At 48.9% G+C, this 22,617-nt stretch overlaps 9 protein-coding genes across 9 annotated transcripts; 3 read left to right on the top strand and 6 right to left on the bottom strand.

Annotated features, from left to right (window-relative positions):
- Nucleotides 1-206: 206 nt before the first annotated feature.
- EDB91DRAFT_1041581 (cyclophilin-like domain-containing protein) lies at nt 207-953 on the bottom strand (the record flags this gene model as incomplete). Its single annotated transcript, XM_041312936.1, has 6 exons — nt 207-249; nt 299-428; nt 486-565; nt 620-690; nt 748-819; nt 882-953. 6 exons carry the CDS (start codon nt 951-953, stop codon nt 207-209), a joined length of 468 nt encoding a protein of 155 aa, XP_041184739.1.
- Nucleotides 954-1,581: 628 nt separating this feature from the next.
- On the bottom strand, nt 1,582-4,540 carry EDB91DRAFT_1095132 (uncharacterized protein). The gene is made up of 3 exons (XM_041316918.1): nt 4,245-4,540; nt 2,230-4,193; nt 1,582-2,171 (listed from the first exon to the last, which is right to left on the bottom strand). Coding segments are annotated over exons 1-3 (2,304 nt in total). The 5' UTR covers nt 4,247-4,540; the 3' UTR covers nt 1,582-1,833.
- A 20-nt stretch (nt 4,541-4,560) lies between these two features.
- On the bottom strand, nt 4,561-6,928 carry EDB91DRAFT_1095130 (uncharacterized protein). The gene is made up of 5 exons (XM_041316917.1): nt 6,306-6,928; nt 6,089-6,259; nt 5,448-6,040; nt 5,184-5,386; nt 4,561-5,137 (listed from the first exon to the last, which is right to left on the bottom strand). Exons 1-5 carry the CDS (start codon nt 6,878-6,880, stop codon nt 4,652-4,654), a joined length of 2,028 nt encoding a protein of 675 aa, XP_041184737.1. The 5' UTR covers nt 6,881-6,928; the 3' UTR covers nt 4,561-4,651.
- Nucleotides 6,929-7,376: 448 nt separating this feature from the next.
- EDB91DRAFT_1041182 (uncharacterized protein) lies at nt 7,377-7,613 on the bottom strand (the record flags this gene model as incomplete). Its single annotated transcript, XM_041312908.1, has 1 exon — nt 7,377-7,613. The coding sequence occupies one exon, from the start codon at nt 7,611-7,613 to the stop codon at nt 7,377-7,379; it is 237 nt and encodes a 78-aa protein (XP_041184736.1).
- A 188-nt stretch (nt 7,614-7,801) lies between these two features.
- Nucleotides 7,802-9,904, bottom strand: EDB91DRAFT_1095127 (carbohydrate esterase family 16 protein). Its single transcript, XM_041316916.1, has 12 exons — nt 9,651-9,904; nt 9,395-9,592; nt 9,172-9,342; nt 9,082-9,118; nt 9,004-9,032; nt 8,882-8,952; nt 8,716-8,830; nt 8,642-8,659; nt 8,525-8,581; nt 8,126-8,475; nt 8,038-8,076; nt 7,802-7,983 (listed from the first exon to the last, which is right to left on the bottom strand). Exons 2-12 carry the CDS (start codon nt 9,404-9,406, stop codon nt 7,920-7,922), a joined length of 963 nt encoding a protein of 320 aa, XP_041184735.1. The 5' UTR covers nt 9,407-9,592; nt 9,651-9,904; the 3' UTR covers nt 7,802-7,919.
- Nucleotides 9,905-10,086: 182 nt separating this feature from the next.
- EDB91DRAFT_1095117 (AP-2 complex subunit mu-domain containing protein) lies at nt 10,087-12,072 on the top strand. Its single transcript, XM_041316915.1, has 11 exons — nt 10,087-10,128; nt 10,178-10,207; nt 10,270-10,304; nt 10,352-10,483; nt 10,533-10,663; nt 10,720-10,814; nt 10,863-10,992; nt 11,043-11,283; nt 11,333-11,566; nt 11,616-11,850; nt 11,903-12,072. The coding sequence occupies exons 1-11, from the start codon at nt 10,120-10,122 to the stop codon at nt 11,906-11,908; spliced, it is 1,278 nt and encodes a 425-aa protein (XP_041184734.1). The 5' UTR covers nt 10,087-10,119; the 3' UTR covers nt 11,909-12,072.
- A 19-nt stretch (nt 12,073-12,091) lies between these two features.
- Nucleotides 12,092-15,997, top strand: EDB91DRAFT_42103 (SIT4 phosphatase-associated protein-domain-containing protein). Its single transcript, XM_041327218.1, has 10 exons — nt 12,092-12,159; nt 12,226-12,438; nt 12,494-12,695; nt 12,752-12,886; nt 12,942-13,550; nt 13,602-14,294; nt 14,344-14,525; nt 14,575-14,992; nt 15,042-15,227; nt 15,277-15,997. The coding sequence occupies exons 1-10, from the start codon at nt 12,149-12,151 to the stop codon at nt 15,715-15,717; spliced, it is 3,090 nt and encodes a 1,029-aa protein (XP_041184733.1). The 5' UTR covers nt 12,092-12,148; the 3' UTR covers nt 15,718-15,997.
- EDB91DRAFT_42027 (uncharacterized protein) lies at nt 15,482-16,901 on the bottom strand. Its single transcript, XM_041327211.1, has 7 exons — nt 16,800-16,901; nt 16,595-16,748; nt 16,467-16,544; nt 16,314-16,416; nt 16,207-16,264; nt 16,052-16,147; nt 15,482-15,997 (listed from the first exon to the last, which is right to left on the bottom strand). Exons 1-7 carry the CDS (start codon nt 16,836-16,838, stop codon nt 15,839-15,841), a joined length of 687 nt encoding a protein of 228 aa, XP_041184732.1. The 5' UTR covers nt 16,839-16,901; the 3' UTR covers nt 15,482-15,838.
- Nucleotides 16,902-17,325: 424 nt separating this feature from the next.
- Nucleotides 17,326-19,992, top strand: EDB91DRAFT_1095102 (thiamine diphosphate-binding protein). Its single transcript, XM_041316914.1, has 5 exons — nt 17,326-17,598; nt 17,658-19,056; nt 19,109-19,301; nt 19,352-19,557; nt 19,613-19,992. Exons 1-5 carry the CDS (start codon nt 17,417-17,419, stop codon nt 19,685-19,687), a joined length of 2,055 nt encoding a protein of 684 aa, XP_041184731.1. The 5' UTR covers nt 17,326-17,416; the 3' UTR covers nt 19,688-19,992.
- The last annotated feature ends 2,625 nt before the right edge of the window (nt 19,993-22,617 follow it).

Below are 22,617 nucleotides of genomic sequence, written 5' to 3'. Positions count from 1 at the left end.
TGCTAAATAATGGACACAAAATTTTAATCGAGCATTTCAAGCATAACCAGATCCCGAACCACGAAGAGTCTGGGACAAAATGGGACAGTGTATTCCGCTTAGCAAGTCATGAATACTTTTGTAGGACCTTGAAAAAGACATGCTCAGGGTCAAAGACAAGATATATACATACAATAGTGCAGACTTACATTAGAATGAATGAAAAATCACACTGTCCGAGCCTTGTGTATCTTTACATCTTCTCTTGGCCTAACAAATGGTCAAGCATCTCTGAAAATCCTGAAACACGACGACTTACCGATCCTGAGCATCAACTGCGACTGCACCTAATCTCTGCACAACACGCATGCCTGAGCTCACCCGGCCAAAAATGGTGTGTTTGCCGTCGAGGTATGGCGTGGGCGCCAACGAAATGAAGAACTGAGATCCTAGCGGCAAGCGGTTATATTCCGACTGGCGTACAATATAAAAAGCTGCCATCTAACCGTTCGTATTGGGTCCCGAGTTTGCCATGGCGAGAATTCCTGCACCCGTAAAGCGTAGCTCTGGATGTATTTCATCCTCGCTGTGCACATGCTAATGAGTTCCCATGTTGAAGAAGGCTTTACAATGGACGTACAACTTCTGACCGTAAATGCTCGTTCCACCTCTACCAGTTCCGGTTGGGTCTCCGCCTTGAATCATGAAGTCCTGCAAGTACAATCGGTCGTGAATATACGCTTGCCACAGGAAAAAAGCTCAACTGACAGCGATGATTCGATGAAACACGACGCCGTTGTAGTAGCCGCGTTTTGCAAGTTCAGCAAAGTTCTGACAGGTCTAAAATGAAATATCTTGATCAGTTCAGAGCCAACTAGAGGCACAAAGCAAAAGAAACTCACTCGAGGGGCATGGTTCCAGTATAATTCAAGCTGAATGTCTCCGAGACTGGTTTCGAGAACAACTGATTCCATCATGGCGCGATGGATAAGATGGATGAGTAAACAAAGGCAATTGTAAGCCCGTTGGCTTACCTGAGTTCCCATAATCAGCATAAATACTGTCCGAGATAATGAAATGTGAGCATTCATTATCACTGCCTTTTGGCGTAACGGTTAAGGGACGACAGTCTTGACTACTTACAGCATAAGACTTCGAAGAAAGACACTACAGCAGTAGTATATATACTTGACTAGAGTGGGTCGGCATCTGAGGTTATTGAACTTCATCTTCATGATTGACTACAAGCATGGAGAGCATGAATATGAGCGGTGTTGTATCCATGAAAAACACTAAAGTCTGTTTAAAGAGCACAAAAATAAATATTGAGACCCGTAGGTCTACCACTCCGGGAAAGCGTGTCATCCTTGTGCAGGGGCCATGCTAATCTTCTCTGTATCGTTCCAATTTTTCGTATGTCACCCCGAAGGGGACAATCTCTAGCAGTGAGAGCAAAGTGGACCTCAGGACAATTTTGTTTTAGTCTCGAGCGACGGGTTTTGGGCCGTAATGGGTAAGCGAGAAACTGTTTTCCAAATAAGGATTCACCCATTCTGTGAATCGCAGGTGAAAGAGAAACTACAGTTGGTTAACCAAGTTGCAACCAGGATAATTCACTCTAGCATGGTTTTATTTCTCGAGGGTGTTTTTACACAGAAGCTACGACGACGAAACACTCTGAGAATCTCACTCAGGTCAACCCGAAATGTTCTGGCGTCTATCCAAATTATATGTCAATTTTGAACAATACTGAAAGATAGCAAGAATACACAGCGAAAGCAAGCAGCAATGACAACATGAGGGGTGAAGCTAGCTAGCTTCGTATTAATTTTACGGTACTCAAGATGAAGCATTTCAAACCATGGACAACCTTTGTTGTGGTTGCGAGTGTTTCCGAGTCTTGACTGGGAGAGTTGATAAACGACGGGCTGCTGCTCCCGAAAGGTCTGGAGACAGATGAAGTGGACCCGGAGGAAGGGTCTGTGGGACAGAGGGAAATGCATCGAAGATTTCCTTCTCAAGGATACTGGGGGCAGGAGAAGATGTCGAGTCCCGGTCGACCATCCAGTGCGATGAACGCGAGCCGGGTAATTCAGAGGCATGAAGACCTTGAGAACTTTTGGTTTGGGATGGGATGGGGGGCGGCGACAATGTAAATGGCTTCTTCGACGAGTTATATATCGAGCCTTGGTCTTGACCAGCATACAATAATTTAGTCCATATGAAAGTTCCCCTGAGCAGCTCACACACCTGACTCCATTGTGCTAACGTTCGACTTGGTTCTGTTGCGGTTGAACAGCTTATCCGCAAACGAGCTAGACCTGCCTGTACCACCTTTCTTCGGAGATACGCTTGGCCATGCGATGCCAAAGCCTGATCCATCTCCATGATCAGATGGTGTCGTGACCGCGGCAGAATCCTCAGAGCCGCACGTCGAAATACTATCTCGCGGGTATGCCCCAGGCATGTAGTTCGACGAACGACGACCAGTCAGTCGCCTAATACTCGAAAGATAACTCTTGTGTGAAGGAGACCGTTGTGACGCAGATGTCGACGCCAAACTCCTCCCGTCACCCTCATCCTCCTCGGCGATGTTCCCATCAATGTTAGGTTCTCGGATGGACGGGATAGATACAGAGCGCTCTGAAAGGGATACGCTTTCCGTGGATGGAGCTTTGACGTGTTCTGTGAGCGTCGACGAAGATGCGAACCGAATATCGGTTGCGAAAGTGTTATCGGTGGGGGTTTTGAGAAGCGCAGCTTCCACCAGCTCTGACGGAGTAAAACTATCCGTCTCATTGAGTTTCATCTCAAGCAGTGCTGCTTCCTCTAGCAGAATGGCAAGTTCTCCATAGCCCGGGCTCGAAAGCGGCTCGGCAGAGATGGTGATTCCCATACGCCGCACTCGCGCAATTTGTGGTGTCATAGGTGCGGTAAGAGTTGAAGTCGGTGCTGTGGCGGCGGGCATTTCTGTGACCTTGCGATGCACTACAGCCGTGAAAGAGGGCTTCCCTTCAGCCTTGGTGTTCTCCACGTCTAAATCAGGTGATGGAGGACTGGGTTGAACCTGGATCCTTGGATGAGGTACGCTGATAGAGATGGTCCCACGTTCCTCAGTAGGAGGGGATTCAGAGGCCAACGATGATGCGGCTGCGTCGTCATACTCGTCGTCATTTGCAGTAGTAGATGTAAGGGGATGGTCCAATGCCGAGTCACCTTCAGGAGCCGTATTGGGGGCAACGAATGAAGGCGAGATAGTTGAAGACGAGTCAGGGAGCGCAGCTTCCGAGGGTTGAGCGTCGGTCACGGCCGCATCTACCCACAGTGGGGGATGATATGATGTCTGGGATTGCTCGTCCGAAGCAGAACCAATAGTCTCATCAGGCTCAACAACGGAAGCCGCTTCCACGACAGTTACGACATCTGACGAGGACTGAGATGTCGACACCATGTCCAGTGCTACCGCAGGTGCTAGATCAAGGTCGGGCTGCGGGGAAAACACTATTACCTCTGACTCTGACTGTGATAGTGCATCTATATCTTGGGGAAGTGCATCCTCTGATGGGGTGACAGGTTCAATGCTCTGGGGCCGGCTTATGATTCCAGAAGTGTCTCCGACTCCCAGTGAAGGTGAAGTGGACGGAGAAGGTGAGGGAGATTCAGAATCTTCACCTGCACGAGGAGACACATCCCCGGAGCTGATGACGCGTCCGGTGGGACCGAAATCAACTGCTATAGAGTTACGACGCGCAGAAGGGAGAGACAGTGTGAGTGGAAGTGGCGGGATAGGTTCATTCATTGGAAATCTGGGGGGAGTGCCTTTCAAGAGCGCACCCCCGGTAGACACACAACGTTGCCTTGGCAAAGGTGAGTCGTCCGCTGGGGGGAGGGGTGAGCCAGACCGACTCGATGGCGTGCCGCCCGGTCTTCCAAGACCTTGAACTCGGTTCCCATACAACTCTCCACGCTTCTTTGCTGGTGCATTTTCTGCCAACTGGGGCGCACCCATACCGAAGCTTCCTCGCGGAACGGGGATGCCTCCCTTCTCCTCAAATTTCGCGATCCTGTCGCGCAAACATCCAGTTCCAGTATTCGGGAGGTCCTTTGGAGTAAATTGAGCTGTTTGCTGTTGACTTGGAGATACATTCCGCTGCTGGAGAGCAGCAATACGTTCTCTTAGATTGACTGGAGGGGGGTACGCGCGTGAGGTCGTCCTATAGCTTTATGGTTAGCATACACAAAGATGCGATGAGTGAAACACAAACATTGATTGGGTAAAGTATTGAGATTTGAAACGAGAGGCGGACAATATGGGGTTTCAGTCTTGATGGCGGGAGTGCTCGTTGCAACGTCGTGGCCAGGAACGACGAATTCAAAGGCAGGCGCCAGCTTGCAGACCCTAAGTTCACTACAAAAGCTAATGGGATTACCACAAATGAAGCGCAAGTGATTGAAAAAATGTTCAAGAACTGGCTAGCAACGGTCGTGCATGAAGTCAAGGTTGAATGATCTGATCGCCAAGGTGTCGACGTGTGACCCCCTCCATCCCCATCTTTCCATGGTGAACTTTGTCTACTTCAAGCTTGTTCGGCTCCAAGCTCTAAGCCGTATGGGGTCTGCTTCATGTCAATTAGCTACACTCCCTGAGTCTCTGATGCTACTGTAATATACATCAGCTACTACCATCATCACTGTCGTCCCCAATACCCTTCGAGAGCCAATATGATCTGCGTCTGCTCATCCTGCTCCGCGTTTCATCACCGGAAAATCCGTCATCTAGACCCATTTCATAGACCGCTTCTTCCTCATCTACTGAGTCTTCTTCGTCGGCGGTGAAAACTTCGGGTTGCTGATCCGACTGACTAGCTCTATGCTTCTGTAAGGTGCGCCGCTTCTCAATGTGATATTTGCCCAGCTCATCATTGTCTTGACGGGAACCGCTAGGTTCCTGCGGTAGTGACTCCTCGTCGGTTTCGAGCGTCATATCCACGCTACGATCCCAGCTCTCTGTGCTGGCTACCGCTGTTGACGGTCTTCCATGAGTAGCAGTGTCAAGGACGCTGGCAACAACTACGTGAGGCATGGGCGAAGTTCCAAGCAGCTTATGGAGCGACCGTTGGTCATAAACCTCTTGCAGTAACAATCGGTTATTTACTGTCTGTTGTGATGTTTAACATACGTTGAGAGTAGAAAGAGAACCACACCTCTTGCGTGACGCCAAGTATACTGGACAGAATGCTCATGTCCTCTGGTTCCCCATGTCGACGTAAAGGGTATGTCCGCCCTTCCCTGCGTGCACCTAAGATCCCAGCCCTCATGAAGGCCATTGATGTCATGATTCCATGGGCTCCCGCCAGAGTCTGCCGAACTTTCACAATTCCAAAAGAGCCTTTGGAGATATCGTTCGCTAGCCGAGAAGGGAGCAACGGTAAATTTCATGTCTGTGTAGATTTGAAATTTGGGCTCACAGGGATCGGTAGGGTCCTCAATCGACAAGAGGTTCTTCTTCAGTGAATCGTGCCATCCTCTCTGTCTCTTGCTAAAATACAACCCTCCGTTACGCACAGATATTCCAACTTCCTCATAGTTGAAATAGCAACCATAGAGCTCGAAGAACTCCATAACCAAAACGCCAAGATTCTTCTCTGCATCTATCTCCCCCCTCCGAATCTTGGGATGCATCTGGAGGAAGCTGACTGCCAGACAGACGATACTGTAGCTGCCCAGGCCGCCGGTATACACTTCGTTCATCCCCCGCTGATTTAGAAACGCTTTCGCGATGATGACGAGGCTCCGAAGCGCAAACCCACAACCGCGCATATCGTTGAGAAAGCCGTTCACGATCTTGCCAGCGACGACGCCGTTACCCTGATTTACGCTGATATCAACATTTAACCTGCCATAAATCGTGACGAATTTGATAATGGGCACTTTGGCTCTGGCAATGATGGTGACTCTGGAAGCTATTTGTGCGCGTTTGATCACATTGGCGAGAGCGCGCAGGACAGTCACTTTATCGCTGTAGGCCATTGAATCTGAGTCGATTACGAGATCTATGTCCCTGCGCAACTTTTAGTACTGACTCAAATGCGACATAAATAATGTTTACCCATTAGGGAGGTACAGTTTAGTTTCATAGCTTCCAAAGGGTAGTATCCGGGCATCCGGGAATGCATTCGTGATCGCCCTTGAAACGAGAGAAACTACCAGTCCACGGATTTCATCCTCGATTGGAGTTGGCGACATGTAATTGACAAAGGCTACAACCTCACGATGCAACCTGTTGCAAATCAGCTCACAACGTGAAGGAAGACTCCAAAACGTACATCTCCGCAACATTGCGGCAGCCGTCCCAGTCGACCTTGGCGACCCAAGGGGACTTTCTTAAAGCAGGGTGATATCCCTGTCTGCGTTTTCTGTGGTCCCATGAATCTTCATCAAAGACCATTTCGTACGTTCGTTTTGTTCCCCGACCAGCTCTGTCATGGAATCCATCCCCATCCATTTCTCTTTTTCCTCTATCCCATTCTCGCTCCGGCGCCTTCTCTCTTGTTATCTCTACCTTACTGCGGCGAGAGTCCTGCGTCTTGGGTGCTTCTGCATCATCATCGCTGACCACAAAGGGTATGAATTCGTCGCCAATCTCGAACGGTCTGCTTGAATCATTGGGCAGTTCACCTAGCTCAAGTTCAGACTCCTTTTCTTTGCCTTTGCCATTCGTTCTTGCGCGTTTTGAAGGTGGTTCCTTTGGGGTGTGAGGCCTATTACCATTAGGGCCATTCCTATCATAGTCGGCCTTTTCTTTTACTTGCTCCTTCTCGTCTTCTTTTGCTCGTTTGCGTCGATGATTTCGTAATGGCGCTCGAGACTTTTGCCGCGGCTGAGAAACCGCGTCCATCATGACCTAAACCGTGTCGAATACGCCGTGCAGAATGAAGAGTATTTGTTTGGATTAGAAGCTTTTGCCAAACAAACGCTTTATGATGTCCCTTTATGGAAGGAAATCGACATTAATGTTCAGGTAGAGCCACAGCACATACAGATAATGAATACGAGAAATTCAAGGAAGCAAGGTGAACTAATATTCAAGTGAACTTCACCCTCTTCAAACGGGTCCTCCTGTCTATGCCCTCTTTTCCACTAACGTCCTCTAAATGGGAATCACCTTCTGCGAAATAATAAACCCCAGTCCTAATATCTAACTCTTGCACATCCTTCCCATGTCCAGTCCAGCCGCGCTGCGTGTAAGCCATGCTCTCTGGTTTGCCTTCCTCTGATACATCCTTCATAGCTCCAGTGGACTTCACGCACACCAGTGACTCAGCTCCCACTGGAAATTCGTTGAAATTCAGGTCCAAGTGAACCATTCCAATGATGTTGACGAGCTTTTCCGCAATTTAAAGAAGCTCCTGATTTCTGGAGCTTGCTATCCATTTTTCATGTGCGCGCACGTCGTCCCATCCAGTGATGAGGTAGATCTCAGCAGGCTCTTCCGGATTTATGAAGAAGCATAACGGGTAACCCGAAGAGGATCTTTGCCAGGAAGAAACTTTGAAGAAAAGATTTACTATGTGCGGGTCGGAGAGATTATTGGGGGGGATCAACGAGAGGGTTGCGAGTTCTGTGATTGGCATGATGAGCCGTCCCGACGACGAACTTCTGCTGGAACACAATTGAGCCTGAATGGGTGCTGGACGTTGGAATAGCGACAAAGCAAGACTATTTGCCACTGTAATGAACGCTGATTGTTTTACATTTTAAATCTAGTTGCACATCGGACGCGTCAGCGCTTGCGTATTGACGAGCTTGCGTCATTTACAGAGTCCACTAACTCCTGGCTGTCTTAACATTAATATTGTCAAAATGGCTGAGATAGCACGCTCAATGTCTCAATCGGACATTTTGGATTGCATTGAAAACCATGAAAAAACGCTTCAAGTTTAAGTGGGGATCTGTGTGGCAGGGTACCCACTAAGAGCGGTGGAGACCACCTTTGCCAGAATGCTAGATGGAAATAGGATCACCAGAGGCACCCAGGCATTGAAATAAGAAACTTACTTGTGAACAGTGAACACCGGGTGCAGAGTATTGAGCCAGCTACAGAACGGCGCCATTAGTATTGCTTAGAAACTTTGAACTGACTTACAAGTAGCTCGACACGGGTGCGCAACCCTCAACCTGGTAAGTGGGAGTGGGAGTGCCATTCTCGTAAGCTGCGCAGTAGCCAGTGACGTTTACGAATCCGAAAGTCTGCCACTCGTCAAGCAGGGCGTTGAAGATGGGCTGAGTGTCAACCACGGTGACGGTGTCAAGGTCCGGGTACTTCGATTGAAAGGTGCGCACAGATTGCGTGAGCTTCGCATTGTACTCAGCAATATCAGACCCCATCTGCGCTGCAGCCTTAGTACCCTGCTCGAGGAAGAGGGGTGCGCGGTTGGTAGGTGGGACAGTGAGGAATAAGAACGATCGAGCTCCTTTTGAATACAGGTCCTCGACCTGATATAATGATGTCAATTGCATGTCAAACGCTCCGGGTACAACCTACCTGGGAAAACAGACGGTCCATGAGAATCTCATAGAACTCGGATTGAGTGATGTTCGTCTGGATATAAAACGATCAGCGATAAACACTCTCATCCCAAGGATAATGGGAATGGCCCACCCAGCTGACAGAGTTTCCCTGGATATTTACGTTTAAGTATTCTAAATACGCGGATTTGTGCGGAACGTGCGTACGACGTCGTTTATACCAATCCAAAACGCAAACAGACTGTTTGTACCGTTCCATGTAGCGCCAGCGGGCCTGGAGGCCAGGTGGTTGTTGAATTGAGTGACCTGATCCACCACAGAGCTACACATAAATGACTTAGACTAAAACCGAGGAGAAGGACTCTGCACATACAGCACAGTAGGTAGGTAAGGTGGAACGAGGGCTGCATCGATGGTCGCACCGCCGGACGCCAAGTCAAAGGTCTGTACTTTATTGATCAGTATATAAGCCACACAGGTAAATTTTACAATCACCTTCACGGCCGTTTGGTTGTATGTGCCAGCTGCTACGGTGTCAGACACAGAGAAGTGCTCCTTTCTATTTTTACTTACTCAAAAATTCGACCCAGTTTTGGCCATTCGATGAAGTCTGCCAATATGAAGTCTGTCTAAGAAACGTCGAAATTCAGTGCAAATGCTTACATATCCTGGGACTGGCGAGTTGATACCAGCAGAGACGTTGTATCCATCGGTGGTGTACGAGTCTCCGAACACAAACATGTACTTAGTCGCGTTCCAGGAGAGTGCTGATGCAAGAGAGCTTGACCAGAGTAAACCGATACTGGCGGCGAATATACTGCGCGCCGCGACCATCTCCAAAGAGCTCCAGAGCGTATAAAGTGCACAGTAGGGAGATTAAACGTACGTCTATCATCATCTCTTATAGCCACGCTACGGAAACCCTAGGTAAGGAACCAGTGACAGTGCCCAACCCGACATTAGTCCGTATAGCACATGGATACGACACCCGACCCTGTTTGTGAGCTTCGGATGAAGGAATGACCTCTGCCGGGGAAATATTGGGTTAATCGGTGTTTCCTGGGGCGAAACCGTATTGCCTAGGGTAAAAATCCGCAGTTGAATTGAATACTTTGATCCAACAGAACGTGCTTGCTACATATCAATGTTGAGAAGTCCAAACTGACAGCTGATCTGGCAGGTGCTTGGTCACAGGATACGGTCGTGGATCACACACCCACAGCAAAGAATCCGAGCAAAATCCGAGCCATGATCATTTGTCTTTGGGAGAAAGTGTGCGCTATTGAAACTAGATGGAAATCGCTTCAGTGAGTTTCGATGATATGTAATTCTTTTGCCATGCCTAAGAGTGGTCACGTGAGGTGGCTGCTTGAGCAGAGAATCGTCCCGGCCACTCACGTCGGTGCGTAATTCCATTATTGCTTTCATCTGGTATACGTAGAGTCTCCCGTTATATATGTTCTTGTCATCGTTACTTGGTGTAAAGTAATTGATCCTGATCAAAGCTCGCAAGCCATCAGGGGGTTTCCTTTTTAGTCAGATGGACGTGAGATTTTCCCAATTGTCGTTTACTTCCGCAAACCACTCAGCTGTAGACCTGCCCGAATATTCATGATTTCAGTTGGTCTTTTTCAACATTGCCATCGACAGTACTAAGTATTGTGTCCAGGCATTTTTCATATTCAATCAGAAGGGAGAGGTGAGCTTATTTATTTGTGTTATCGTCGTGGTCGTCTCTTCATGACGAACCTGTGGCGTCAGGTTCTCATATCCAGACTGTATCGGACAGACTTCAAGTAGGCTCGTTTTCTATTCACACCCTTACTCGGCTTATGCATCATAGGCGATCTATCGCGGATGTGTTCCGGATACAAGTCGTGTCTAACAGTGATGTGCGATCTCCCATCATAACGCTGGGCTCGACCAGCTTCTTCCATGTGCGGGTAAACAACCTCTACGTTGTCTGCGTGACAAAGTGTGTCCTATACCTCTAACTTACTTTGTCGCGTTAATCATCAACTCAGAACAAATGCAAATGCTGCCCTCGTCTTTGAATTTTGCTACCGCTTCATCAGTATTGCCAAGTCATATTTTGGCAAAGTGGACGAGGAATCCGTCAAGAACAACTTTGTGCTGATATACGAGCTAATAGATGGTCAGATGATTTCACTTGTCTGGACAGTGCTTGACTCTATCAATGATGCTTTACAGAAATCAGTGACTATGGTTACCCTCAGAACAGCGAGATCGACACCCTTAAATCTTATATCACCACGGAAAGTGTGATATCTTCGGCTATAGCAGCTGTTTGTATTTTTCTCTTGTCTATCGAGTTTCAGCTGATGACGCCTTAGGAGGAGTCCTCGAAAATCACTTCACAAGCGACAGGAGCGACAAGTTGGCGGCGCGGGGATGTAAAATACAAGAAGAATGAAGCTTTCGTAGATGTGGTGGAGACTGTCAACCTGAGCATGAGCGCAAAAGGTGATGACATCTTGGATTCCTCGTGTGCAATGTTCATGATTGCTCTCTAGGGACTGTCCTTCGTGCCGACGTGGATGGGCATATTCAAATGCGCGCGTATCTTTCTGGGACGCCAGAATGTAAATTCGGTCTCAACGACAAGCTCGTCATTGATAAGAACAGCCAAGGCGGGGCAAGCGATGCGGTAGAACTGGATGACTGTCGGTTCCACCAGTGTGTCCGGCTCAATGAATTTGACACAAGCCGCACAATCAGCTTTATTCCTCCTGATGGTGAATTCGAACTGATGAGGTGAGCCGCTTCTATTCTTCTCGCAACGCACCGTTAAAACGTCGCGCAGGTACCGCTCGACATCAAATGTTAAGTTGCCTTTGCGAGTGATCCCTACGGTGAATGAGATTGGAACGACGCAAGTGTCGTATAACATTGCCGTGAAAGCCAATTTCGGGAACAAATTGTCCGCCACCAACGTGGTTTTGCGGATACCGACACCGTTGAACACGACCGGCGTAGACTGCAAAGTTGCAAATGGCAAGGCCAAATATGTTCCCGCAGAAAACGTGGTCGTGTGGAAGTATGTCGTCTGGTTCATGTGAGATGAATGCTGCTCATATTATTTTCAGGATTCCGCGGATTCAGGGTGGACAGGAGTGCAACTTTAGCGGGACGGCTAGTCTTACTAGCACTACCACTCGGCAAATTTGGGCTCGGCCACCTATTGACGTTGACTTTGAGGTCCTGATGCTCACCGCATCTGGTCTGATCGTTCGGTTTCTCAAAGTCTTTGAGAAAGGTAATTACCACAGCATCAAGTGGGTACGTTACCTCACGAAGGCGAGCGGGAGTTATCAGATCCGGGTATGTGGTTGAACCATCCTCGTGACACATCGTGTGCTGACATCTGGCAAAGTTTTGATGCGATCAGTCTCCCTTGCGTGTATTGGCTTATATACTACATCCTTGGACAATATCGTGTTAATCACATACCAACTGATGGACTTTTGGAATCTTCTGAAATTTTAACTACATGATGTCGAGACGTGTGTTTGCCAGTGCAATACCAATCTTAGTAACAAGTATACACAGGCCCCGACAGCCTACGTAGTACGCTCGCCTCAGTTCTGCTCCTCAATTTCAACAACATCGCTCCGCTTCCATGTTCTGGAGGTAATTTCTAATTTATTTCCACGTATCGTGGTTTTCAAGCACAGTATAAACTTTTTTCTTGAGCAGATTCGGATTTCACAACACATCCTCGATCGACAGTCTACTGGACAAGGACGATGTGTCATTAGAGGCAATCCTAGACGAAGATGATCTACTACAAGAATGCAAGTCGCAGAACACGCGACTCATCGATTATTTTCAGCGTGTAGACGTCCTGAAAAGACTTTTGGGCTATGTGACTGGTGAGATTGAAGGTGAAGAGGAAAGAGGACGTTTCAAGTAAGCCTTATCTCCGGTGCTCTGCCTCATGGGCATCTTCACCGATCAATTCTAGATATCCCTATGTCGCTACAGAGGTTCTCTGCAGTGAAATATGGTCGATAGTGGAAACCTGTGTCAATTCGTCAAGCCAGCTGCTTATCCCGTTCTGGGAAACTGTTCTCGACAAGTCTCCTGAAGAGATGAAGACGGAGATGGTCATGGCTTCTCACTTTGCCAAGATAAATGCTGTCTTCCTCACCAAGAAGCCGGCGGAGGTGAATGACTATCTTTTCACCGCCGTCCTCTGACGAACCCAGAGCTCTGTGCTCAGATGCTCGCCTTCATTCAATCCCAACCTTCCGTCGTGGAGCGCCTCTTGCGACATGTCGAGACGCCATCCATAGTCGACCTTCTTGTCCGCATTATTCAGCTGGACGAAGTTCCAGGTGGTGCAGGCGTTCTTGAAGTATGCTCTTATATGCAGCATTCTGCGTGGCAGCTTACCCAGTATCGCAATTCAGTGGCTTTCGTCGGAAAACCTCATGGGCAGATTGGTTGAGCTGCTTTCCCCGGCACACACCAGCGACATGCACACAGTGGTTTCAGAATTGATCAAGGGGATACTTTCTATGGCTACCGCGTCACCTGCACCAGGACTCACGGACGGTCTGCAGAATGGAGTCGCTTCAAATCTCTTTTCCAGGGAGCTGGCGCGGCCCGAGAGTGTTTCAACATTAACCGACTACATACTAGGCGATTTCAGTCCATTAGCTGAAGCCGAGTCCCAGAAAGTGCTCCATGGTGATGATTCTACTGATCACTCCATCCCAGAGCTCCCCAATCTTGAGTCATCCGTCTCTTCTGTTGTCCACTCGATATCCGTGGTCATTGAACTTATTCGGAAAAACAACTCAGACTATTTCGAACCATACCTCTTCCATACCCTGCGAAATCGGCTGATTCATATTCAACAACAGCTCGCAGGGGCTGAAAACGGGCGTGCGAAGCTTGAGGAGTCCATGAAGGAAATGTCGGACAGAATGGGCGTGGTTCATCTTGGCCCCTTACTGGAGATTATGGGCGAGCGACTCGCTACCTTCGAGCAATACCTTCGTCAACCAAGATCTTTGGTGAGTCTTTTAGTTATCTCTCGAACTCTCGATATAACCTCCCCCCCTCAGCAAGGCTCCATACCCACAACCGTAGGTGTGATCACGCCTCTCACTTTCGAACGATTTCGGATATGCGAGTTGTATGCTGAACTGCTGCATTGTTCTAACATGGCTATCTTGAACCGTCCTACGGAGTTCAGCGATCTTTATGACAAGCAAGGTCGATTACAAGGCGGGCTATCATCTCTGGAGCATCTTGCTCGTGTAATTGCCATTGGTTCCGGAGACGAGAGGGACCAGGACGCAATGGATGACAACAATGATGATGTCGAGCCCGCACTGGAGTTACCAGTCACCAACCGATCACGAGGCTCTTCGCTATTAGATTCGGATGAAGACATGAGCGACGACGAACCTGGCAGCTCAGATGACGATGCCCTGGAGGAGATCATGATGGACGACCCGCCGAAGGTGCAAAATTCGCCGCCAGAAGATGTTCCGCCGCAGCAACCTTTAATAGTCGTCCCTTCCTCGCCTAATGCAGCGTCATTACCTCCACCTGCCGAGATTGCAGCTCAAGGTGCTGCGAAACGAAGTTCCAGCACGTCTAGTAGTGGTGATAGCTCGACCGCGAAATCCCCCTCCCTACACTCGCGCAGAAGCTCTAGGCGGATGGTTAGCACTGATACAGCGCCCAGTCTCTCGATAGGGGAGACAACGAAAATGCGCTTCTTGGAGGCTAATGTCCTGGGCACCTTACTGGTGAGCGACTAGTTTTCCGTACTGCTACTGTACTCATACGTTCGACCAGGACCTCTTCTTCGAATTCCCTTGGAATAATTTTTTACACAATACCGTCTATGATTTCGTCCACCAGATTCTCACAGGCAGGACTGATGGAGGACTGAACAGAGAATTGTCAATATCTCTTTTCCGGGACGCACACATCATGCAACGCATCATCGATGGTCAAAAGCGAAATGATGCAGAAAGGTACCACTCTCACACTTACCGTTGCATGATCTCAATGAGAACCTTTCAGCTCAAAAGCAAAGGGTGTTCGGCTCGGTTACATGGGTCATCTCACGCAGGTGGCAGAGGACGTTATTGGAGCTCTTGAGCACTATCCACCAAACCTCCGGTTAATCATCGAGCAGTATGCACCTCAACCTGCTTGGCAGGAGTACGTGACGGGTCGCTTCAATGAGACCAAGAAACGAGATACCAGTCTCCTTGGCGGAGGGAAGCCTTCCGTCACCTCAGCTCCGCGTGCTAGTGGTAGATGGACGGTTGACGAGGAGGACAGTGGCCCATCACTGAACGCAGCCACGACCTCAGGTCCCGGAACCACTGGGGAATTCAGGAGATCTGTGAGCACGAGACCGACAAGAGCAACGAGTGCCGACTTTGGCCCTGCGCCGATGGACGAGGAAGATGACCATGGCGCCGGCCCTCCACAGGTGCGTCTTTTTTCACTCGGAGACAGAGTGCTTACTCATTTCTGTCCAGTTTGCGCGCTACTTAGCTCAGGAAATGCACTCAGGGGAGCAGTTCAACTCGTCATCCGATGCTTCAGACGAAGACGAAGATGAAGACGGCGGATGGTTGGCTCAATCGTCATTCGATTTAGGCAGACCTCCCATGTCTCGCAGAAGTAACGGAAATCGACAAGAAATTTCTTCGAGTGGTTTCGATGTACGTACATCCCCACTTGATTATGTCCCGAAGTGACCCGGCCGCACAGGATGCGTTCAACCCTGGTCCCAGCGGTGCTTTGCGGGAGGCGCTGGCTGATGATCCTTTCGGAGTAAAATATGACGAAGTGAATAATTTTGCTCCTCTCTCGCGAGGTTCATTGACAGACTCATTCCAGGACGATGGTTTTGGCCCATTTTCCGATGCAGCGGGAGCCTCCCCTGATCACTTCAACTTTTCTTCCTCGATTTCATCGTCTTTCTCGTCTGATGACTCCTTTGATTTTGGAGATTTCCAGAGCTCAGATGACAGCATTCACGATGGTGAGCTAACCCCGACCGCTGGGAGCTGGACTTTGGCAAGTGGTTCAGAATCAGAAGGGGATGAGTTCGGAAACCCTGCCAAAGGCTCGAATGGAATGCATCCAATATCGTTGAATGATTTGAACGGACGACTGGAGGAGTCGGATAAAAATAAGGATTGGAGTTAAAAGCGGTGTGTTGATAGCGTGGTGTACGCATTATCCTAGACGATGCTCTACTGTTCATGTGTACATATCACAGCACATATTCCTTCTATTCCTTGTCTCGTGTGGGTATGTTAACATATTGTTATATCTTGAATTGATAACCTCCAACCCTTGATTCTGCTGTGAATTTCAGCTCGTCGAGAACTTTCCCAGCTGGGTCAGCAAGGGTGCATTCGACACTGTCACCTGGATTGACAGGACCAACACCGGAAGGAGTTCCGGTCAGGATGAGATCACCCTCCTGCGCATTTGGGTGAGCAAACCAGGACCTGCGGATACAGTTATTCTGACGTACCTCCAACGTCATGATTGAAGAGATGTGTTCAATAAGTCGCGGGATACGGAAAATCATATCCCCGGTCGTACCATTCTGCTTGATCGCACCATTAATCTAACACGCAAAGAGTCACGTCAAAACATGTTCCTACTCGACAATTAAGTGAGACAAACCTTTAAGGAGAGTGTGAGGTCATGAGCATCCGAGATGGAAGACTTGGGGATGAAAGACCTTATCACAGGTTCAGAGCACATCGACATAACGTGTTCTCATGACACACCCGATAGGAGTGAATGTATCGAAGCCCTTCACAGCAGACCAAGGCAGACCCTTTTTCTTCACGTCGTCTTGCATGTTTCGTGCGGTCATGTCAACAGCCAAAGCTACGTATTGTGATGAGCATTTAAAAAAGTTCATCAAACCCTCTGCTCACCGTAGCCTGCAATGTGCGACTCAGCTGCATCCTGGGAAATATCTCGACCGCCTTTCCCAATTACAAGACCAAGCTCAACTGCGCTATAATTTATACGAATACTGCAAGAGCATGATATTGAAGCGGACCTTCATGATGTGCCACAACACCGCTTGGGATTTCAACCTGTCCCCCGGTAGGGAGGTAACTTGTTGTGGGCTTGAGAAAGAAGAAAGGCTCTTTCGTCCTGGCGTTGTTGAGCTCTTTGATGTGCTCAGAGTAGTTTCTGCCAATGGCAACAATCTTGGTTCAAAGTAAGCGTCTATTAGCCGCGTAACGACGTGTGGAGTTGACCTTTTTTCCCTGCCTCACGAACTGAACTGCTGCAGACATACTAAGTATCGATGAACAAAGACGGAACACCGCGACCGCGCGCGCGAAGGAAATGGTGGTCACGTGAGATATGTATTACCTTTGAATTCACACTACGGTACCAGTGACTATTACACATGCATGCAGCCTTGTTAAACGTTCTACAGGGACCGTCACTGGCATATCGATGGTAGCCCGTACTTGGCATGTTTTGGCAACAGCGGTAAGGAATTTCTGCATAGAGTTCCGTTATTCAAGGGATAGGGCTCTATAGATGACTTCTATGTTTCAAATCTTCATGATCATATGATTCAGATGTACATCGAGTGAACCTTGCACGCCAACGCAAATAACTTACTGACTCTAGATAAGCCTAGACAAGCCTTGGGACGATTTCATAGGTCAAGTATTGACAATTGACAGGCATGGATATGACCGGGTCTGATCGGACTTGCCTGATTTGATCGGCCGACAAACGAATCGAGTCATTGCTAGCTAGCTCCAAAGACTTCAAATTTTGTTTGTTTCAAAGCAGCGCTTAGCTTTCTCCAAACCTATTTTTTCTCCCTTGTCCTCCGTCGCTGCACGCAACGACGACCATGTCGCTCCCTGTCACATTTCGTGTGTGCAATGCACCAAAATCTACTGCAAAGGTCTCATTTACTCGCTCCCGCTCGACCGTCGCATCGTCTTCGATCGTTGACGCAAAGGCTAGGATAAGAGACCATGCGAGAAACATCAGTAGATCATCACCTCAAGGTGCTACTGCAGTCCCTGCTGCGTGCGTTTCATTCATGTGTCATTTAATATCTCGAGTCGTCTGATAGGATGTGTTGGCAGTCGACCCTCTCCAGCTCCTGGATTCCAGCAGTTGCCACAGAAAAATCCATTTGACTTGGAGTCGCATACTAACACTCCCGTGGATCATTCCTTCGTTGGGATGTCAGGAGGTCAGATCTTCAACGAGATGATGCTTCGGCACGGGGTGAAGCATATTTTTGGTTACCCCGGCGGGGCTATTCTTCCCGTTTTCGATGCCATTCACAACTCCAAGCACTTCGACTTTGTTCTTCCTCGCCATGAGCAAGGCGCTGGACATATGGCAGAGGGTTATGCTCGCGTATCAGGAAAGCCTGGTGTCGTCCTAGTGACTTCTGGTCCAGGCGCAACCAACGTCGTTACGGCGATGCAAGACGCGCTCTCTGATGGCGTACCTCTCGTTGTTTTCTGCGGCCAGGTAGCAACTTCAGCTATCGGTTCCGACGCGTTTCAAGAAGCCGACGTCATTGGAATTTCACGCAGCTGCACAAAGTGGAATGTGATGGTCAAGGACATAGCAGAACTACCAAGACGTATCAACGAAGCATTCAAAATTGCAACTTCTGGACGTCCTGGACCTGTATTGGTCGATTTGCCCAAGGATGTCACTGCTGGCATTCTTCGCACACCTTTGCCGTACAAAGCGACCACTCCAGGCTCATACACCCTACCTGCGAATCCTCTGCAGCCTATCACTTCCCCAACGGACGTAGCGTTGATCCAGCAAGCTGCCAACCTCATTAATCAATCGCAACGACCTATAATTTACGCCGGCAATGGTGTCCTCTCGTCACCCTTGGGTCCCCAGTTGCTTGCGCAGTTGGCTAAGGAGGGTAATATTCCTGTGACGACCACTCTCCAAGGCCTCGGTGCATACGACGAGACAGATGAGAAAAGTCTGCACATGCTAGGTATGCACGGATCTGCATATGCGAATCTGGCAATGCAACAGGCAGACGTTATCATTGCTTTGGGCGCACGATTTGATGACCGTGTGACGGGCAAGGTTGATACTTTCGCACCTGCTGCCCGAGCTGCTGCGTTGCAGGGCCGCGGAGGTATCATCCACTTCGAGATTATGCCGAAGAACATTAACAAAGTTGTCGATGCTTCCATCCCAGTCCTCGGCGACGTCGTTTCCAATATGGCTGCGCTCGTTCCCTTGATTCGATCATCGCCACGCACACGGTGGTTCGCCGACATCCAGGAGTGGAAACGGAAATACCCCTTCACGTACGTTCCCTCAGAGTCTGGTGCACGAAGCAAGCCACAGGAGGTTATCGAGGAGTTGGACCGACAAACTGCCCACAAGAAGGACGATGTTGTCGTGACTACTGGCGTTGGTCAGCATCAAATGTGGGCAGCCCAACACTTCCGATGGAGGGCGCCTCAATCGATGGTTACTTCTGGTGGTCTGGGAGTTAGTTATCGCCTTTTTTCCGAACGAAGCCAAATGTTGACATTTTTTGCAGACCATGGGTTTTGGTCTTCCCGCTGCCATCGGTGCCAAAGTGGCCGCGCCTAATAAAACTGTCGTTGACATCGATGGTGATGCGTCATTTAGTATGACTGCTATGGAGCTCGCCACTGCCTCGCAGTACAACATCGGTGTCAAAGTGCTCATCCTTAACAACGAATTCCAGGGTATGGTCCTGCAATGGCAAGGTTGGTCGATCCCACTTACATTATTTGAATGGATCTGATGAGAAATCCAGATCTCTTCTACGAATCCAGGTATTCGCACACTCGGATGACGAACCCCGACTTCGTTTTGCTTGCCAGAGCTATGGACGTGCACGCCATTCGATGCACATCTACAGCTGAGCTTCCCGCAAAAATGAAGGAGTTCCTGGAATACGACGGCTCGAAACCCGTTTTGATGGAGTGCATGGTCGCAACTGATGAGCACGTGTACCCAATGGTGCGTCGAGAAGTTGGTCTATCTTTGAGTCGGGTAAACTAACGGTTCCGACCAGGTTCCCGCCGGGAAGGCGTTGCATGAGCAGGTCCTCCACCCTCTCCTGAGGCCGAAAACAAAAACAGAAGCATGATTTAATTTTCATATTTCTTCTCGATCTATATGCATATTATTTCTACTTCTTTTTTCCCCTGCGCACATCAGATTCACAACATACCGATTTTCATTTGTACTAACATTCACTGGTTTGACCATCTTTTCTTACTTGACTTACCTTCTGAGACCAACCGCACTTATCCACGGAGTCGGATCACAAAAGGGATGTTGAATCCCATGGGCATATTTGGTTTTCCTCGTGGCTACTTATAAAACAACAAGAACAGAAATAGTATTGCTCGTGCATAGCTGGTGGCCAAAAATAGCGTTTGTGCTATGTCATTTCTGCCGAAGAGATCGCAAGTACAAGATATGGTCCAAGTATTAGCCAGGCCAATCAGCGCGGCACAGCCGTTGGATATATTCCTAAGCAGTGCAATGAGCGCATACGGGCATCCGGTGATTTAGTTATGCATGCGATCAGTCTGACATGGGTATAGTGGGGCTCGGGACGTACAAGATACGAACGCTTGGCAGAACTTAGTCGCAGCTGAGTTAGTGCTGTGCATGGCATGGTCAGGGCAACCCAACCAAGGGAGAATCAAGATTCAAAATAGCATTTCCTTCTTCTCTACCAGCTCCAGAGTGGCGTGACCCGAGGCGAGTTGTGTACTAACGTGATGCGGTCAGGATCACCCAAGGGAGGGTACTGATATCAGACACGAGCTATCCACGGGCTAGCGTAGGCCGTGCTGTACTTTGGAAGATGATTTTCGCGGTTCCCATTCCCAGTCCCACCTCAGGTCCATCGAAGTGTGAGCGTGGTGATGAGTCTCCTGGCAGAGTTTACCCAAACAATTGATCGCATTCATGCTGTGAGATGATGCCACAGTATCCTGGTTTCTAGTCGAAAAAGGGTTTATGCGCCCCTGTGTGACATGCTAGAAAGCGCTGATAGGAAGACCGGTCCAGTATAGGCACAAATCTGTCGCGTCGTGAGCTCAGACGATGAACAGGCAGAAACCTCATGCAGTAGTTGAGTAAATAATGCGGGCGAACGCATTGCGTTGTTTTCAGGGAGCTGGATCGAATGAAGATGGGCACTGCTCATTAGGACCGAAGATATCCGAGCGGAATGCTTGCCTGTGGAAAAGATATTTCAGGTCACGTCATTGGAGGACCTACCGATGGAGCTGTGGCTTCTAAAATGAATGGTTCGCCATGATGCCACTCAGACCAAGTTCGGACTGACATATGCACGCGTCTCAGTCTCAGCTCAGGATTATGGGAGATAGACCGCAATGAGTGGATAGTTTGGGAGATTCGGTTGGCTAGTGATGGATCGCTGATCTCTTTTGGCCAATGTCAACTTGGCGGGACGAAAGTATCCTTTACTCACTGCTGTGTTTTCGGATCGGATACACCAGAAAGTGCCTAACGCCATTCAGGGAATCATCACGCATGCAAACCATGATGCAAGTCCTGAGGTGTGAACCCTCTTTTCGCGAAGTAATATGGCCCTATGTATGTCACCCAAGAGAGACATCCGGGGTAACGTTCCGACTCGGAATCAAACTCGAAAGCGCAAGCGCCGAGAAAATTTATATGTCAATATGATAAACCTCGCCAGTACTCACAAACTTTGGGCAGCTCTGAATTTACACGACATGCAGATGCGTGTTTGGTGTTTTACGTTTTTCCGTGACAGATAGCGATGCTAGGGAATAAGCTTGGCTGGAAAGCGGGTGGCATAGGCATAGGTACGCTTGATCGACTCCCGCGAGCAGCTTAGCTCCATATAATTAGCACCTCGAGTTGAGTATTCCGGCATGATAATGGGAGCGGGATTAGAAGCGGACCTCTTAACGTAAATAAACATACGCGACGCGGACCGGTGCCACTGAACATCACAGCCCAAACATGTTGTCCTACATAGGTTGTCGCGAAAGGAGCGTCGTCGACATTTGTGAGACCTCTGGATCGTTCTCGAACTCCAAGAAAGCAGAGCGGCGTTAACGCCACCGTTCTACAGCTAGCGGCGATAGAACAGTGAGCCTGTCAACAACGAAACTAGCAGCTGACAGTGGCGGGCATTCCATGGGTTCGTAAATGCGGAAAAGTCCAGCACGGGTGAAATTCGTGAGTTTGATCAGTTCACAGATCATGTCTAAATGGGAAGTCGGTGTGTATGGACCCCCAATTCATGCAGTGCAGATGCTGTTGAATCGATCATAAACGTCTCAAGACACCACCCATCAACGCACTGCGATGCGATACGCCAACTGGAGTTACTTACATGCCACTGACAAATTCCCGTTTCTTATCCCCGTGGTGGATTCAAGGGGGCGCCCGAATTAGTCGGACAAACATTAATATCATGGAGAGTGATTTGATCTACATGCCGGAATGCTGAGGCGCGCAAGGTAAGGATGCGAATGAACGTGAATATGAAATAAGAATGCCGCCCTTGAATGATATAGTGGAGGATCCATTGATTCAAGGGTCCCTCCGGGGCAATCGACCTGGTGAATCACTGGCTGGCTTGCAGGTGTATTCACTGCCTCAGATAGGAGTACCACGCATGATCGTTTAGTCTGATGGAGGGCAGCGTCCAGCACCATCCCCTGGGACACCATCACGGAAAGCATGAAATTGCGAGTGAAACTGATGTTAGGACGTCAGGTGAGCGATCACGATGGAGGAGAATACGGTACCTGAGGACACTCCGGTGTTTTGTTGAACGGAATTATGCGCAGCGGTACCGCTCGAACTCGGGTTATATGAGAGAGGTGAATCACAAGTGGACGCGCGCAGCTATGAACAATATTTCACGTCTGGTCTTTCATTGTGAAAGTTTGAAATGAGTCTGAAATGAGATTATCACAAGGAGATCGCCGGGCGATATGAATTAAACGTGTATGATGTCTTCTGAAGTTCGAAAACACGACGGGCATTCAACATGGAGCT

This window comes from Suillus paluster (assembly GCF_016628075.1).
Source record: "Suillus paluster strain FC165 chromosome Unknown EDB91scaffold_1, whole genome shotgun sequence".
Taxonomy (NCBI): Eukaryota; Fungi; Basidiomycota; class Agaricomycetes; order Boletales; family Suillaceae; genus Suillus; species Suillus paluster.
The sequence above is the reverse complement of the archived record's forward strand: the minus strand, read 5'-3'. Positions and strand labels throughout refer to the sequence as shown.